The 19392-nt window shown below is 42.8% G+C and overlaps 1 protein-coding gene across 2 annotated transcripts in view; it reads left to right on the top strand.

Annotated features, from left to right (window-relative positions):
• Positions 1 to 19392, top strand: part of GLP2R (glucagon like peptide 2 receptor) — a 68119-nt gene that overhangs the window by 5107 nt on the left and 43620 nt on the right. For both annotated transcript variants that reach the window (XM_045199081.2, XM_024565051.3), the window contains exons 2-4: positions 1345 to 1432; positions 3365 to 3469; positions 7380 to 7501. In XM_045199081.2, coding sequence (XP_045055016.1) covers positions 1345 to 1432; positions 3365 to 3469; positions 7380 to 7501 — 315 coding nt within the window. The remainder of the gene's footprint in view (positions 1 to 1344; positions 1433 to 3364; positions 3470 to 7379; positions 7502 to 19392) is intronic.

The following is a 19392-nucleotide window of genomic DNA, read 5'->3' as shown; positions in this document are numbered from 1 at the left end:
TAGTTTAGGGTAGTGTGTGTGTGTATATGTGTGTGCTTGAATACCTTTAGGTGGAGTATCTCCCAATTTACAATAGGCTCCCCTGGCTTTCGGTTGCTGAACCTGTCCTACTTCATTCTTTCAGGTTATCTGCCTAGCATTTCACAGTGAGACAAGACAAAGGCACAGACAAAGCCAACTAATTAATGGTTGATCTTACCCCAGATCACATATTTAAACCCTCCCATGTCCATGCCCCCTTCCCCTGCTCTACCCCACAACTACGCCTCTGTTTCTTTAGCTGGAAAATGAGGGATAATGAGGACGATAACTCCTGCCCTTTCCTAGGGCCTTGTATTCAGAGATTCATCCCCTTCACTTCCTCCCTAATGCAAAACCTGGCACACAATTAGTGCCCAATAAAAATGAGTAAACTGAAGAAAAATCACCCATCTTTTCTTTGTAATCCTCACCCAGGGATATATTTATTGATTTTAAAGAGAGAGGAAGTAGGGGAGATACAGAAAAAGAGAGAGAGAGAAACATCGATGTGAGAGAGAAACATCAGTTGGTTGCATTCCGTACTTGCCCTGACCAGGGATCAAATTGCAACCTTTAGGTGCAGGGATGATGCTCCAACCAAATGAGCCACCTGGCTAGGGCAAAAGAAATTCCCTTTTAAAGCCAAAAGAAGTGGTACAGATATAGAATTCAAAGTTGTTAGACAACTCAATTACCAGGAAGACCCCAAAAGTATATTCTGTGTATTTAAGGTTCTATGGGATGAAGTAGTTAATGTCAGGAAGAAAAAAATCCCAAAGCCTCGGTTCAATAGCAGAGCATCTGTCTGCCCAATGTCTCCGATTCAGAACCTCCAGGCACTTAGGCGGGAGGGTTCAGACACCTGGGTGGGAGGGTACGGGTCCCTAGGTGGGAAGGTGCAGGCCCCAGCCATTCCTCTGGTCCTCCTCTCACACACCATTGGGACTTCTTAGTGTGCTGCTCCTCTCTTTGACATCCGCGTGGTCTCAGAAGCACACAACTGTTCTTCTGGTAGGGTGTGAAACTTCAGGATGAGTATTTTGCATCCTCTTGAAGTGTCAACCCCATTTGAAGATATTCATAGTCTTCGGAAAAAACCTTTCACAGTTGTATTAAAACCAATGGGATTAGATTATGGAGTAAATGTAAAACTCATATGTATCTTTTAAATAGAACTTAAGATGCCAAAGAAATTCTATTTCTTGGTGCAGGCCGTGATGGGCCCTGCAGTTGACGTGTTTGAGAACCATGGTATGAGATGATAACAGGGCCACGTCTGTGCTTGCAGCTAACTAGGGGGTCCCCATGGTTTTCTCTGCTCAGATTTCAGGATCGCTCCTTGAGGAGACAACTCGAAAGTGGGCTCAGTACAAAGAGAAGTGCCTGAGAGACTTACTCAAAGAACCTTCTGGTAAGCACAAGTATTAGTTATTTGTGACTGTGCAACAAGCGGTCCCAAAGCTTAGTGGCTTACACCATTAATAATAATCACTTGTGATCTCTCACAGTTTCTGTGGGTCAGGAGTTCAGACCAAGCATGTTGGGGAAGGCTTGTTTCTGCCCTACAATGTCTGGAGTTTAGTTGGAACACAAAGGTTGGGGGTTGAAAACATCCCAAGTCTTGTTCACACCCATGTCTGCTGGTTGACGCTGGCCCTCAGCTGAGAGGTGAGCTGTGAATGTTGGCCGGAGAACTTCCATGTGGCCTCTTCGTTTGGCCTGGGCTTCCTCACAGTGTGGTGGCTGGGTTCCGAGGGCAAGATGACCAGAAGCCAGACTGCCTTTTATGACCTAGCCTCACTTCTGCCACGTTCTGTTGGTCAGACAGTTACAAAGTTTTACCCAGGTTCAGGGGCAGAGACTCCACCTCTTGTACAAGAGCACGTGAGATGGGTTGCATATACTTGTGGCCGTCTTTGAGAAAAAGCCATCTGTCACTGCACACTCATCACCTCATCACGTAACTTAGGTAACTGCCATAGATAACCTGGGAGTCTATTGAGTGTGTGCGGGGGTGGGGGTCCCAGGTCTGATGACTAAAGCTGAGTCATAACATTTTTCTTTCCCAGGTCTACACTAGGTTCAGAGCATTCTAGCAAATCTGTTAATACTTTGGCCAGTCCATGGCTTTTTCTGCCCACATACTGACTCTTTGGGTGTGTTCAAATTCTTCCATTTCTTGTTTTTTCTAAGAAATAGAAGATTTCTTTTCTAAGAAATAGAACTAAGGAAAAAAAAAGATAAGAAGCATTGGCTCATTGCCTCTGCACACTAGGGACTGTGGATAAAAGCTGGTCCCTCCTTCTTCTCCCGGTTGACAAGACACTATAAACATTCTGTCCCTTTTCCTGACCCAAAGGCAGTGTCCACCTTAAAGCTCACCCTTCCCCCGGCAACAACTCCTTCAGCCCAGCAGGCAGCAATCACCATGTCCTGCTTTGGGGAACCCTGCTTTCTGATGTCCCAGTGAGGCAGGTCCTCCTCAGCTGGAGCCAAGCCTGGAGCAGCTCAGGACCGCTCATGGGTGGGTGCTGACACCTGGCGGCCAGGTCCGTAAGGCGCCGGAGCCAGCTCCTAACCTAGCTGGTCTGCGTTTGTAGCATCCCAATGCTGGTAATCTGGCACTTCACTCTGAGTTCTAGCCTAACAGGGAGCAGATTGTGGGGGAAGATGCTGGGTTCCCAGGAGTGAGGGGCCTACAAAACAGACAGTTGAGATTCACCCTGAAACCCTTTCATTTGATTCTGGGAGGCCTGCAAGGCTGGGGCTTATGTTTGTAGCCTCTCCTCATCAAGCACTGGAGATGGCCCAAGTATTGTATAATGATCAACAGATTAGCGTTCAGATGGAGAACTATGACCAGGTAGTGTTGTGTCAGGTACAGATGACAAAATCACCGGTCCTCTTGCACATTTCACAGTAAGGGTGTGACAGGTGTAATCACTGAAGGCCTGACAATTATTCAGTTCATATGAAACATAAGGTGCTGGCTGAATGTCCAAGTGTCCTCCTGACCCTGAGTTTCTGTGAGAGCTCATTTCACATAAAGTAAACTAAAACCAGTGTGACGTGCACATCGACATAATTGACCGGATCGCCAGAGGTCACGTTGGCTAGACAAAGCCACAGCGCTTGGGGCTGCGTTAAGCATTCCTGTCCCCCGCATGTTGTTCCTCATCCTTGACCTACCTGGAGAGCCGGATGCCCATGCGGGTCCCTGTGCAGGTTATACCACAGCTTCTGATGCTGGGAAGGCAGGCTCCGGGCTCCCAGCCCCTCTGTCTCCATCTGTGGACCCCAGGCTCTGGTGGTTCTGTTCATTCGGCCCTCCTTCTCTCCGCAGGCATATTTTGTAATGGAACCTTTGATCGGTTTGTATGCTGGCCTCATTCTTCTCCGGGAAACGTCTCCGTTCCCTGCCCCTCATACTTACCTTGGTGGCGTGAAGGTAATGTCTCATTTTACCGGTTTCTGACAGTTTCCTCAAAGGCTGGTCCCTCCTGGGAGGACTGCCAGGGAGCAGTTAGAGAAAGTACTCCAATCAAGTGCTTTTCCCAAGTCTTCTCTCACCAAAGATTTCCTTCTAAGCTGCTAGAAATACATGTTCCTTCTTCTCTCTGCTTCTTTCTCTTATCTCCCTGCAATTCTTCTCTGCCTGGATGCCCTGTTAATAAAATGGTCCTCTTTTCTTTGACATGGTAGAGTCCAGGCCTGGTTTCCATGGAACTGGCTGCAGTGAGGGTGAGAATTAGCACTGTGGTGCAGAGGAGAAAGAGGCGGGGGCGAGAGATGGGGATGCTGGCATCCGAGCAGCTTCGCTTGTCAGGTAGAGAGGAAGGATGTCAAAACCACCCTTGCCCTAGCACTGGAAAGAAGTGCTATTGAAGGGATGTTTTTAAGCCCATGGGGCGTGGATGGAGACTTGAACCCCTCAGCCTGCCCTGACCCTGCAGAAAGGAAATGACTGTTATTTGGGACTTCGGGATGATTCCCCATCCCCACCTGCCCCAGCAACTCAGCCTCTTGGTTGTTTCACTGAAGGGAGAGAGAAACAGTTACTGCTTAGAACTTTTTTGCCTTTGACCAAAGACTGTGGACAAATGTAAGCAGGTAAAATCTTGAGAACTATTCTCAAGAAACACAAGCAGGTACAAAGTTCTGGGCAAAACAACACGAGAATGGGTGTCTGAGAAGGCAAGGTGGTGATATTTTATATTTAATTTCAGTCCAAGGAATGCTCACAACAGTTAGGATTGGTTTCAGCTTTTTGAGGCCTCCAGTGCAAAGGGAGAGTTTTGAAGGAAGACACACTTCTGGGTGGGAGTGCCAGTGGAACTGAGCTCTGGTGGGTCCAGTGGAATCAGCTCGGGAGCCGTGAGGAGTGAGGTTTACAGGAAGGTGGGAGGGAAGATATAAGGGAGCTTGCTGGGCAAGAGGGCTCAGCTCCCTGGGCAGTGAAGAGCACCAGACATGGAGTCAGGAGCTCTGAGGTTAGACCCCATCCCTCTATTCTACACTCAGGCTTTTGGCAAATTGCCAGAGCCCTGGGAACTGTCATAGCTGATTCCTAAGGTCATCTTGATGAATAAATGAGAAGGCACGCACTGAGTTTGAGCCCCTTGAGCCCCTCCGGATCTTTAAGGCCCCAAATGTGTGTGGACCCCTCAAGGGCACATGGAGCAGACCACCACCACCACCGAGCTCCACCATCTGCCTGTTTTTCTCAGGAGCTGAACATGGAGGTCCATTGCACTCTAAGAGAAAAACTGATCAGAAAGTCAAACTTACAAAGAAGTGGAGTTAAGGCTTAAAAAAGTGAGTTGTGGGTTTCTAGAATGTACTGAGGGGACTGTGATTCACAAAAGGTGGGACGTTGCTTTTCCACTCGACCTTTTGTGCATGCAATCTTTATAATCCAAGTGGGTTCCTGCCGTGGAAGGAAAATGTGGAGCCGGGGAGGGGTTTAGAGAAGAAGGGATGCAGAAGCATTCTTGTGAGATAAGATTAGAGGAAGGAGCACCCTGATATGAGAAGGGAGCCTGTGTGAAGGTAGAGAGAGGCTGTAACAGTCGATACAGGCTGTGATGGCTTATATGCCTGAGGATGAGGCTGGGCCTGACTGTGCAGGAAATTGCATGCTACACTAAGGGTTTTAAACTTCCCTCTGTGGAAGAAGATTATGTGGACCTGCTGAAGGTGTTAAGGCATGAGAAGGACATAAGGTTGGTGGTGTGGGGTGATGATGTTGGTGGCCTGGGCTGTTAGACTGAGGCATGAAGGGGGAGGCCAGTCTGAAAGCTACTTCAGTGGCCCAGAATACTGGAGGTAGAACAGTCAAGACTTGCCATCAGACGAAGTGGGAATTGAGGGACAGAGAGGAGTGGAAGGTGGAGGGGAGAAAAACATTCTCACATTCCACCTGTCCTCTAACATCCGTCATGTGGCTGGAAGCCAAGTCCTCTGGCCCCTCTTCTCCCTACCCCCCTGCGCCCCCCACCCCACTGCTCATCTTCACTCTCAGCTGTTGTCCCTCCCTCTCCTCACTGGTCCCTGCCTCAGGTCTGGCCCCCTTGCAACCACCTGCACAAAGTTCTCTGAGATGTACATCCGAACATGTCGGCCCATCACCAACACCCCTGAATGGTGCTCGAGGCCTTCCATCACATGGCCCTGCTGACCTCTCTAGCATTTTCTCCCATCTCCACTCCAGCCAAATAAACAACTCCTGGTTCCTATACCTGCCCAGCCATTGCCACCCAGCACCTTGCCCATACTTTTCTGTCTATAAACCCAACTTTAGTCCTCAGCTTGAAACTTCCATTCTTCTAGAAAATTTCTCCGATTACTCCCCACAAGTGCAGTGGCTCCCTGCCTTTCCGAGGCCTCTTATATCCCCAAGCAATCTTCCACCTTAGCATTTACAATGCTTGATGACACTTTTATTTGCACGTCTCCTCCTCCTGCTAGCCTTGGGGCTGTGCCTCCTTCGTCTCTGCATCCCCAGCATAGAGCAGTTATGGCTAACATGGAGGATGCAGTGTCAGGTGGCATGACTGTCATTCACCCATTCATCAGATATTTATTGGAGACCCATTGTGTGCCAGGCATTGTTTTAAGGGCTTAGGATATATTAGTGACCAAAAATAGAATAAAATTTCTCCAATGTGGGGCTCACATTTGAGCAACAGCCAAAGAATAATCAAGAAACATCATCAGTAAGTGTGGAGTGCGTTTGAATGTGAAGTATTTTAAACAAGATGGGAGGGAAAGAGATGGGAAGGGGGAGTGAGCTTTATGACAAGGGGATGTCTTGGTGACAACTTAAAGGAAGTAAGGGATTTAGCCAATAGGGGAAGTGTTCAGCAGGGAAGGAATCAAGGAGTGCAAATTCTGCCCTCTCTGGGCAGCACGCCTGCTGTGTTCCACAAAGAGCAGGGAGGCCGATGTGGCCGGAGTGAAGGGGAGAGAAGCAACAGGAGGTTAGTTTCCGTCAGAGAGCACTGGGGCCGGACCTTCCAGGACTTTGTGGGAGGCCACGAGGACTCTGACTTCTTTTCAGAGCCCTTGGATGATTCTGAGTGAGGTGTGACATGATGTGACTGACATTTGTCTCAGTTCATCCTGACTGCTGGGTTCACTGTAGCCCATGAGTATTGGGGTGCTCACAATAATCTGGGTAAGAGATAATGGGGTCCCAGTTAGGGTAACAGCAGGAGGATAAAAGCAACAAGGGACAATCCCTCAGGGGAAGGGCTCCTGGAATAGATGTGACTGAGTCACACAGCAGCCGTGTTGGGCAGAGCACTTTGCCTGTCACTTGCACATACAAACACTTCCACTTAATCCTCCCCCAAACTGAGGAGGGACAGTGTCATCCTTATCTGTAGCTCTGGTATGGAAGCCAGAAGGCACAGAGGGTGGAAGGGCCAGGCCCAGGCCACAACGCTGGTAAGAGGCTGAGCAGGCCTCCTCCACTGCTATCTCTTCTTCATGAGCATCAGGAAGGGATGCTCCCTGGGGGAGCCCTGGTGGGTGTATCCGGCTGGCCTGTGCCTTGGGGCGCTCACCTCTCTGAGTCCCTGGGGGCTGTTCTAACTCCAGAGACTTCGGTAAACACAGCGGCCATCATCTGATCAAGGCTTCTTACAAAATGTAGAGGCTGTCCTGTTTTTCTTTCCGTCCCAAATAAACAGTTCGGATGTTAATGAGCCCCTTCCCTCCCCCCCACACTAAGGGGAAGTAAAACTTCTTTCCCTTGGGATTTTCCACAGCTCTGCGGTGAGGACCAGGCCTCACCATGGGCTCGGGGAGCCGGCTGCGTGTTCTGACCTTTCCCTCAGAGCTGTGTTTACTTTCAGAGGACTCAGGAAGGGCCTACCGACACTGCTTGGCTCAGGGCACTTGGCAGAAGCTGGAGAACTCCACAGGTATTTGGCAGGATGACTCCGAATGTGCTGAGAACCACAGCTTCAAAGAAAACGTGAGTGTGCTGGGCTCAGTGAGAACACGCCCCGGGGCTGAGCCACCTACCACCCTCCACCAGGGCCCTCCGTGGCCCAGTGGCTTTAGGGGCCACACAGAGAGCCTTACCACAGCTTCTCTGCCCCAGGCTCACCCAGAGGAGACCCTCAGTCACACCAAACAGCACCCCCTGTGGCAGCCACTGAATGGCTTCTACCATAGGGTGAAAGGTGACCCCCTGAAGGAATTCAGCCCTCAGCACTGTCCTAGCCTTTTGTTTGCGGTTCCCTCTGCCTGGAGCAGCTCTCCTCAGCTCTTTTGTGGCTTCTTCTCATCATTCAGGTTTCAGTTCAATGCCTCCTTCACAGCGAAGTCTTCCACGGCCACCCCATCAAGAGTGGCCTTCTTGATCACTTTCCACCACACCCCCCCAACGCTCTGACATACTCCTGTGTTTGCTTATTTGTTTTCTAGCCCTCATTAGAATGTGCACTCAACGGTAGCAGATGTGTGTGCCAAGCTCAGGGGTTTCGAGCTGAGGGTCAAGGGCAACAGCCAGATTTCCTGCCCAGACTCTTTGACTCTTAGCTCTTCATACCCAGACCCTTCACCTCTCTGTGACCCTGCTTCCCCATCCATAGCATTTATTGCATGTGATGGCTGTGAGGATTTAATTAAATAGACACACAAGTGTTAATAGATATGCCATTCTTTGGAAAGAACCTGACCTCCAGTCAGTACACCTATGTGGCAGTGACTGCTCTGTGACCAGGACCCAGCACAGTGACTGGACAGTGAATCAGCAGAGCTGCTCAGCACAGGTTTGCTTCAGACTCCTATCCACGTGTTTTCTTCCCAGGACCCTACACTGCAATCCCCACAGGCACGGCTCTTCTCCCCAAAGATCTCCTGTGTGTACAGTCCCACCCCCTTTCCTTCAAAGTGAAGGGCAAAAGGCAGCCTGGACAGAGGAAAAGGTGTTTGGGAACTGGGCAGATATCTAGGGCCGCATCTTGGTTTCTTTCAGACAGTCAGACATTAAATGCCTACTGTGTAGTAGATTTTTGCACTAGCCACTGGGGCTTTGAGTCTCTGGTGGTATAGGGACAAGGTGGAGACCTCTAGAGGTGCCACCTTGGGGAATTAGGACTTTGCACAGTTGGAAAGGGAGGAACATAACTCTGAGTAGGCTTCAAAAGGATTGCTCTGGCCAGTCTGAGAGAAAGACCAGGAATGGGCCAGGCTAGAGGCAGAGCAGAGCAGGAGCCACTCAGTCACTCAGTGCAGATAGGGAGAGACCGCTGGCAGGATGGGGGGACGTGGGAGGCTGGGTTTACAGGTTTCTGAGGAAGGAAATAGTATGAACAGATGCTGGGGGGATGGTGAGAAGGTAGAGTCAAGGGCAACAGAAAGCTCAGGTTGGCTTGGACCCCTGAGGAGCTTTGAAATGCCCCTCATTGAGACTGGGGACACAGGAAGAGTCCTTCCCCTGCATCTCTCCTGGGTTCTGGATATTTCACTATCACTGCAGAATTCCTTGCCCTAACTCGAGACTGCAAACTGCACCCCGTCCCCTGCCCCAAGTAGTGGCTCACTTCTTTCAGAATTTAATTGGATTTTGAAATTTGCTTTGGCTTTCCTAAGTCATTTTAATATTTTCCCATCAGATGATAAAGATATTTTAATGAAGTTTGGGGATGCGAGGGGAGGTAAGAAGTTTAGGTCTAGAAACACCATGTGACCTTAAGCCACATAACTGCTCTCCAAGCATCCACAAAGTGGGGTTGATAATGCCAACTTCCCCTGGGCTGGTGGTGAGGCTTGAGGGAACAATGGGTGCCACGTCCTGGCTCCCCCTGGGCACTGCATAGTTACGATTATTGCATTTCATCTCCTCAGAACGTCTCCTCTGGTCCCCGACAAACACAACTCTTTCCCTCCCTGGGCCTCTCTCTGCTCCATTACGAGGGCAATGGTCATGGTCCACTTGTCATTGTAGGTTTTTGGTGTCGGAGAGTGGCTTTTCTGCTGTGGCTTCTTTGGGTTTATTTTTAAACATGTAATATTTTATTTAACTTTCAAAAATAAAAAAAATTCTGTGAAGATATATATGAATATATACAATTTTATGCCACTGAAAAGACCTTTGATTAATTTCAATACTTTTACATTTCAAACTGCAGTAATACATTTAAAATATTAGATGCTTTACATATCTTAAGTATCTTAAATAGTTAGGACAAACAAATCTTCTTTATTTCTTAAATAATTCTAGTCCATTGAATGCATCAGGCTTATCTGGTGAGTCTTAAATTTTCTTAAATAAGTCAATACTGTTTTCAATTTAAACTTAAAGTCAAGTATTTATTGACATACTTCATAATGGAGCCACAATACTAATTCTAATATTCTAATATGCTATATTCTCTAAGTAGTAATACCAATTACATATAGATTGTCAAATACTATTAAAAGCCTCTATATGAGGGACAAATAGAAGGACAAACATGGGATGATGCCAAGCGAAGTGTTGATGGTAGCATCTAGGTGGCGGGTATGCAGGGATTTGTGAAATTCCTTTAACTTCACTGCATTTTTTGCCTTCCTGGCCGTGGCTCACTTCCTTTGGAACCTCATGGGAGTTGGCATGTTCTTGGCTTTCCTACGTGTAATATCTTCCCACCAGGCATGAAGAGCCTTCCATAGGATCCTCTACATCCACAGGGAATTCTTTCTAAGCCTCTTTTTAACCTTATTACTTGATTTGAGTTGACAGAATTCTGTGTTTCTTATAGAGTTTTACCATATGACAGGTCATGCCTCTTAAAGGAATTAAAATGACACCCGTGGCTGACTTGGATTCAGCTTATCTCAAGCATATGTCTGACTTTCATCAGGATGCTAGACTCATGCTAATTGCATGGCTTGAATTAGGCAAATTGCATGCATTTCTTATCTTCCCTCATGCACTAAGCTGCTCGAGAACAATGACAAAATCATAGATATAGGTGAATACCCATCATCCCCTGACCTAGTACTGGGATGGATGCACAAAAGCCTTTGCACACAGTGAGCACTTAATACATGCTGAGTAAATGCTTTCACCAGTTCTGAGTCAATGGGTCTGTGGTGGAGCAGAAGCATCAGTACTTATGCTGAGTTCCCCAGGTGATTCCAGTTTGCAGCTGAGGCCGGGACTGAGGCCTTAGGGAGGAACCTACCAGCATGTGCGAGAGGCCTGCTGCTTCCTCTGGGCTTAGGTCTGCAGTGGCCCACGTCAGTGGACAGGGACAAGAAAACAAGATTTGAAAACTGCACTTTCCAAGACAGGACGTAAAGATTTCTCTCTTTAGAAAAGTGAGGACAAGGGCATTGCCTCCTCCCCTCTGCAAATGGCTGTATTTTGAAGAATTCAAATATTTAAAAATAATAATAAAACCAACTTCTGGACATGTTTACCTGTGTTTCTAGTAGAGGGTTGAACTTTTGCCCAAAAAAGGCTAGTGTTAGTAAATCTTTGCCCTTCAGAGTTTTGGCAAACAAAATATGCTATGTTCTCCCAACTGCAAATACACTGGGAGTTCTTAGCACATTAAATAGTATTTTTTAAAGAGATTGTGTGTGTGCACACACATAAGTATTAACAAGTATGTTTGGATTCCTTGGTACAGAATTGTGCTTAGTAGTGTTTAAATAAATTACCTCGTCTTACTTCAAGCTGTTTTTCTTTGCCCTTATACAAGTTCTTTCTATTCTCAAATACAGAATTTAATTCCTGTATCTGTTATAATTTTAATACATTTAATTTTAATGATAAATTTTAATTTTCAATATAGCCTAAAATATATATAGATATATATATATTTTTCCAATATTTTATTTTGAAATATCCAAACATAGAAAAGTTAAAAGAATAATAAACACTCATAGATCCACTATATAAATCTGTTAACATTTTGCCACATTTTCTTTCTCTCTTTCTGAAATATTTAAAAATAATTTGCTGACATCATGAGATTTTGCCCCTAAATATTCATCAAGTGCTTCCTAATTTAAAGAACATTATTACACATAACTACAATGCCATTGTTTCAACTAAATGAAATTAACAGTGATTCTATCATATTAACTAATGTTTCACATTTCCCCAGTTGTTCTCCCCCGCCACTGCCCAATTTTTTATAATAGCTTTTCTATCCTGGACCAGGCTCTGATCTAGGTTCATATGTTGCATTTAGTTTTATGTCACTTCAGTGTCTTTTAATGTAGAACAATGCTCCTACTCCTGCCCTTCACCAATGACATCGGCTTTTTGAAGAGACCAGAAGAACTTTGTCATAGAATGGCACACAATCTAGATGCATTTGACTGTTTCCCTAGGTTACCATTCAACGCACTCCTCCATCTTTACTTCCTGTAGGCTAGAAGTTAGGTAGGATTCAAATGAATCCTTGCAGGTGCTGTGTGTAACATCTCACCAGGAGTCCAAAATGCCAGGGGTCACATTATACTGATGTTACATTTGATCACTTGGTTGGATATATATACAGTATATATATCCAACTCGGTTGGATATGTATATATATCCAACCAAGTGATCAAATTTTATATATATATATATAAATACTTATATATATATACTTATATATATAAGTATTTAAATATATATACTTATACATATAAGTATATATATATATACTTACTTTAAAATGGAACCTGAGCTGCCATGCCAGAGAACTGCCTTGCAGGTCTTGTGCCTCAAATGTCTGGAATGATAAAGTAGGGCAAAACAACCTCTGAACTGGGCCTAAAGCAACATGGTGCCCCAAAGAACCACTTGCGAAGATAACAAGAAAGCAGCCATTATGACTACTGGATTGATGACTCCTGGAGTGAAAAGTTGTTGAAATGTTAAAAATTAGTGTCACTATGTTATATTATCTGCACTGATAGAAATGTCTTCCTTCTATTTTTGACATTAAATAACTTTTTACTTTTCAATTACAGTTGACATACAATATTATATTAGTTTCAAGGGTACACCCCAGTGCTTAGACATTATATAATTTACTAAATCATCATCCTGATAAATCTCATACCCATCTGACATCACACATGCTTATTAGAATATTATTGACTATATTCCCTATGCTGTACTTTACATCCTTGTAACTATTTTGTAACTACCAATTTGTATTTTCAGTGTATTTTATTATTATGCTATTATAGTTGTCCCAATTTTTTTCTACCCTTTATCCCACCTCGCCCTGCATGCTCCCCACCCTTCAGCATCCCCCCCTTCCCTTAGTTCATGTCCATGGGTTGTACATGTCTTTGACTTCTCTATTTCCTTAACCTCCCTCTGTCTATTTTATGCCTACCAATTATGCTTCTTATTCCCTGTACCTTTCCCCTTCCATTCTCCCCATCCCTCTCCCCACTGATAACGCTTCACGTGATGTCCATTTCTGTGATTCTGCTCCTGTTCTAGTTGTTTGTTTAGTTTTAGTTTTAGTTTTTTAGGTTCAGCTGTTGATAGCTGTGAGTTTGTTGTCATTTTACTGTTCATAGGTTTTTTTTTTCAATTTCTTAGATAAGTCCCTTTAACATTTCATATAATAAGGGCTGGGTGATGATGAACTCCTTTAACTTGACATTATCTGGGAAGCACTTTATCTGCCCTTCTATTCTAAATGACAGCTTTGCTGGATAGGGTAATCTTGGATGTAGGTTCTTGCTTTTCATGACTTCGAATACTTTTTCCCAGCCTCTTCTTGCCTGCAAAGTTTCTTTTGAGAAATCAACTGATAGTCTTATGGGAACTCCTTTGTAGGTAACTGTCTCCTTTTCTCTTGCTGCTTTTAAGATTCTCTCCTTATCTTTAATCTTGGGTAATTTAATTATAATGTGCATTGGTGTGTTCCTTCTTGGGTCCAATTTCTTTGGGACTCTCTGGGCTTCCTGGACTTCCTGGAAGTCTATTTCCTTCACCAGATTAGGGAAGTTCTCCTTCATTATTTGTTCAAATACGTTTTCAGTTTCTTGCTCTTCCTCTTCTCCTTCTGGTACCCCTATGATTCAGATGATGGAGCACTTAAAATTGTCCTGGAGGTTCCTTAACCTCTCCTCACTTTTTTGAATTCTTGTTTCTTCATTCTGTTCTGGTTGGATGTTTATTTCTTCCTTTTATTCCAAATCATTGATTTGAATCCCAGTTTCCTTCCCTTCACTTTTGGTTCCCTGTATATTTTCCTTTATTTCACTTCGTATTGCCTTTATTTCTTCTTTCATTTTGCAGCCAAATTCAATCATTTCTGTGAGCATCCTGATTTCTAGTATTTTGAACTCTGCATCTGATAGGTTGTCTATCTCCTCATCACTTAGCTCTTTTTCTGGAGCTTTGATCTGTTCTTTCATTTGGGCCATATTTCTTTGTCTTGGAGCACCTGTTATGTTGTAAGGGAGGAGCCTTAGGTATTTGCCAGGGCGGGGCAACCCACGTCACTGCATTGTGGTGCTGTCTGTAGGGGTGGGGTCAGAGAGGAAACATTGCTGCTCGCTCGGCTCTTGCCCCATTTTCAGTCTCTTCTCTTGCTTCCCATAAGCAGATTGTGCCCTTTCAGGTGCTGATTCCCAGGTGGATGGGTTTGTGTACATTCTAGGATCCAGCGGGCCTCTCCAAGGAACCCTCTTGTAAGACTGAGAGTTTCTCCCACCACCACAACCCCCACAGAATTTTACAGCCAGGGGTTTTGAGTCTTTAGTTTCCTGGTCAGCCAGCCCCTGCCTCACCAGCATGGTCTGCCACCTTGCTGCAGGCCCTCTCTGGCAGGCTGGCCGTCTCTGCCCCTCCTACTGGTCTAGATGAATGTTTCTTTAACTCCTTGGTTGTTGGAGTTCCATGTAGTTTGATTTTCTGGCAGTTCTGGTTGTTTATTGTTTTTAAATTTGTTGTTATCCTTCTTTTGGTTGTGCAAGGAAACAAAGCATTTCTACCTATGCCTCCATCTTGGCAGGAACTTTTTTTTAATCATTTTTTATTGTTATTCTATTACAGCTGTCCCAATTTTCCCCCCTTTGCCCTCCTCTGCCCATCCCACCCCCTGTTCCCACAGTCAATCCCCACATTATTGTCCCTGTCTGTGGGTCATTCATACATGTTATTTATCTAGTCCCTTCCTCTTCTTTCCACCATTATCCCTCTCCCTCTTCCCTTCTTGTCACTGTCAATCTGTTCCATGTTTCCATGCCTTTGGTTCTATTTTGTTAGTTTATTTTGTTAATTAGATTCCTCATATAAGTGAGATCATATGGTATTTGTCTTTCACTGACTGGCTCATTTCACTTAGCTTAATATTCTCCAATCCCATCCATACTGTCACAAAAGTTAGGAGTTCCTTCTTTCTTTCTACTGTGTAGTATTCCATTGTGTAAATATACCTCAGATTTTTTGATCCACTTATTTACTGATGGGTGCTTAGGCTGTTTCCAGCACTTGGTTATTGTATACAGCACTGCTATGAACATGAGGTGCATAAGTTCTTTTGAATTGGTGATTCAGGATTCCTACCATATAGTCCCAGTAGTGGAATCACTGGGTCAAAAGGCAGTTTCATTTTCAGTTTTTTGTGGAAATTCCATACTGTTTTCCACAATGGCTGCACCAGTCTGCATTCCCATCAACAGTGCACCAGGGTTCCCTTTTCTCCACATCCTCATCAACACTTGTTGTTTGTTGATTTATTAATGACAGATTCTGACAGATGTGAGTTGATATCTCATTGTGGCTTTAATTTGCATCTCTCTGGTGGCTATGACATTGAGCATCTTTTTATATGTCTATGGGCTATCTGTATGTCCATCTTGGAGAAGTGTCTATTCAAGTGCTTTGCCCATTTTTAAATTGGATTGTTTATCTTCCTGGTTTTTAATCATATGAGTTCTTTATATATTTTGGAGATCAAGCCGTTGTTCGATGTATCATTGGCAAATATGTTCTCCCATACAGTCAGTTCTGTTTTCATTTTGATGATGGTTTCTTTAGCTGTGCAAAAGCTTTTTAATTTGATGTAGTCCCATTTGTTTATTTTTTCCTTTTATTTCCCTTGCCCCAGGTGATATATCAGCAAATATATTGTTATGTGGGATATCTGAAATTTTCCTGCCTATGTTTTCCTCTATGATTTTTATGGTGTCATGACTTATATTTAAATCTTTTATCCATTCTGAATTTATTCTGGTATATGGTGTGTATTGGTGATCTAGTTTCACTTTATTTTGTATGTACCAGTCCAGTTCTCCCAAAACTATTTATTGAAGAGGCTATTTTTGCTCCATTGTATGCTCCTGCCCCCTTTGTCAAGTATTAACTGACCATAGAGACATGGGTTTATTTCTGGACTCTCTATTCTGTTCCATTGATCTAAGTGTCTGTTCTTATGCCAGTACCAGTCTGTTTTGATTACAGAGGACTTGTAGTGTAGTTTGATATCAGGTATTGTGATTCCTCCTACTTTTTTCTTCTTTCTCAATATTGCTGAGGCTATTCAGGGTCTTTTTTAGTTCCATATAAATTTTTGAAATATTTGTTCTAGATCTCTATAATATGCTGTTGGTATTTTAATAGAATTGTGTTGATCTATAGAATGCTTTGGGTAGTATGGGCATTTTAATGATGTTAATTCTTCTAATCCATGGCATATGCTTTCATTTATTTGTGTCTTCCTTAATTTCTTTCTTCAGTGTTCTATAGTTTTCCATGTACAGGTATTTTACCTCCTTCAGGTTACCTATAGGTATTAAATTTATTCCTAGGTACTTTTTCTTGTTGCTATAGTAAATGGGATATTTTCCCCCCTAGTTTCTCTTTCTGATATTTCATTGTTGATTTACAAAAATGCCATTGTCTTCCTTGCTTTTGTGTAATTATTCCCCTTTCCTTCCTTATAAATACCCACTGCCTTTGTCTCCTAATCAGAATACAATTTAGGCTTCTGCCTTAATTCAGTGCATCCAGAAGAGATATTCTTTTGAACACAAATAAATGCTTATTACCTCTCACTTTGAAAGGCCTTTTTTGTTTTTAGGTTAACATATCGAACGTAGCAATAGCCAGATTTCTCCAAAGTCAAGGCATGTTTCTCCTTTTGTGTTTAGTCAGTAACTGGTGGGGTGATACTTTGGTACCATATGTTTACCTTGTTCCCTACCAAACCTTCATCAGTGTTCTAACCTGCATGGGTGATGCTTGCTTGAATTGATTCAAGCTCTATTATTCGTTCCAGATTTACTAGGTGGTAATCTTCAGAAAAGAAGCCCTCCTCCATTTCCTCTCCTTTTTAGAACATCACTGTGGACTTACAGATTGTTTTATTCACTTATGCTCATTCTTTTTGATGAAATATTTCCTAGATTTAGTGAAATCCCTTTCTTCAAACTGGCTCTCATGTCCTTTTGTTATAATCCTATTCGTTCTGGAACACTTCTTTATTTTCTGGCACAGGGAGATGGTCCAAGCTCATCTTGTCTTTTCCCTGTTCTCAGCACAAATCAGCTGTTACTTCGAAGAGTCCTGGATTCTTGAAGTGGAAGGTGGTATTTGAAACAAGATCGCCGTGTTTGCTGTGCTCATTGCCATGACTTCTAGGTCTGGGACCTTCAGTGTACAGACTTAGAAAAAAGCACTTCTAAAAATTAAGACTTCATATTGACAATTCTGATTCAAATTTAACATTTAGCATTTTTCCATATCTTCTTTTACTTTGTGTTCTATACATTTTTTCATTCAGTGAAAATTTGCTTCCCAACAACATTACCATAATTATTTATTTACCTATTCTTACAGTACATATAAAATAGTTTCAACTTTAATATTAAAATTGCCACTAAAAAGATAAACCTAGTTGGTAAAGTTTCAGATTTCTCTGAAACTCTTTATATACTTAGACTACATTCTTCATGTGGTCATGTTATTAATTGGATTTGAAGTTTTATTTATTTGTTTCTATTTGTACTAAGAGTTTGCCTTTTCATTATTCTGTCTTTAAATTTTTTAAATAAATAAAATATGACAAGGGTTGAAAGCCAAAACTATATAAAAAAGTGTGCTCAGAGAAATCTTACTTTCATCATTGCCTCTGTTTCTACCTACTCTCTATAGATAACCATTTTTATTATTTTCTAATTTATCTTTTCTCTCTCTTTTCTTTTTCTTTACCTTTTATCAAATTGTAGCACATACCTTACACTTCTTTTTGCAAAACTAAGAAAATATATAAAAATGTTCTTTCCCCATTTTTCTTACACAAAAGACAAGATACTAGATAGCCTATTCTGCATCTTTCTTTTTTCACTTACAATATGTCCTGGAAATTATTCTATATCAGTTTCTAGAAACAGTTCTCTCTCTCTCTTTTTTTCTTCTACACCTGCATTGTACTCCACTCTGCATATTTAATATAGTTTATTCAGCTACTCTCCTATGGTCACTTGGGCTATTTCCAATTTTTTATTACTAATGATGCTACCTTGAATAATCTTATATGTGTATGTTGGTTCATATTTGTGATGGTGTATCTTCTGGAAGATTCCTAGAAATGGAATTGCCATATTAAAGGTAGATGCTCATATTATTTGTCAGATATTGCCAAATCTACCCCCCACCACAGAGGTTGTACTCTTTTGCCCTCCCTTCAGCAGTGTTTGAAAATGCCAATTTGAAAAAAAAAAAAGAAAAAAAAGAAAAAAGAAAATGCCAATTTGCCTGGTGGATGCATATACTACACGCTGATTATGAAGCATTTTATAAAGATATCTAAGTGACTTCAGATTCAGCTGCTGGTAGTGAGAGAGAGCTGGAGATGACCTGGGTGTTCTGAGACCTCTAGGAAAGTGGCCAGGTTTGGGGAGAGTCCTGAATGTAGAGGACAGTTTAAGAAGCTTTTGTAAAGGAGTGCAATTAAACCAACTGTCCCAGCGGGTGCCCATCCATATCCTCTTGCCCAAACCAATTCAATACGCATCTTTCTAGCTTCTGATTGCTAGTACATCTTTTTTTTTCTTCTGGTTTTCTGGTTCTTGGGAACCACTCAGTCTTCTGAAAGGCAGGCCAGACATGCTGGGGAGCTCATGCTCCAGCCCCGGAGTAGCTAGCCTTCAGGAGGAATGCTGGCCTGCCGACACTTTCACTTCGGCCCAGGGAGACTGAGTCTGAACTTCTGACCTCTAGAAATGTAAGACAATAAATCATGTTGTTTTAGCCACCAAATTTGTAGTGATTTGTTATGGCAGCCACAGAAAATAAATATAAAAGGGCATCTTTAAAAAGTTGCAGCTGATATCATGCTAATTGGTGAAAGAATAAATGCTTTCTCCTAAAATCTTTAACAAGGTATTAAGTTCACTCTTTCCACTTCTATTCAACATTGTACTGAGGGTCTTAGATAAAGCAATAATGCAAGAAAAGGAAATTTTAAAAATGCAGAGTTTGGGAAAAAACAAATAAAAATGTTATTCACAGACAACATGATCATTTATGGAAAATCCCACTACTGATACTAATAGATGAGCTCAGCAATGTTGTGGGCTACTGATCAATATATAAAAACAGTTGTATTTTTATATACTAACAAGGAGTGATTAAACATTAAAACTAAGAAAACAATATTACTTATAGCAGCATTAAAAATATAAAACAAATATGGATACATTTGACAAAAGATAAGCAAGCCCCATATACTGAAAACTACAAAGCTTTGTGGAAAGAAATTTTTAAGAATCTAAATAAATGGAAGGATGTACTATGGTCGTGGACTCTAAATTGATCCATAGTTTTGATGTAATCCCAATCAAAATCACAGGACATTTTTTTAAAGGAACCGACAAGCTGATTCTAAAATTTATATGGAAATA

Source organism: Desmodus rotundus, chromosome 9 (assembly GCF_022682495.2).
Source record: "Desmodus rotundus isolate HL8 chromosome 9, HLdesRot8A.1, whole genome shotgun sequence".
NCBI classification, from domain to species: Eukaryota; Metazoa; Chordata; class Mammalia; order Chiroptera; family Phyllostomidae; genus Desmodus; species Desmodus rotundus.
This window is presented reverse-complemented; position numbering and strand designations above follow the sequence as displayed.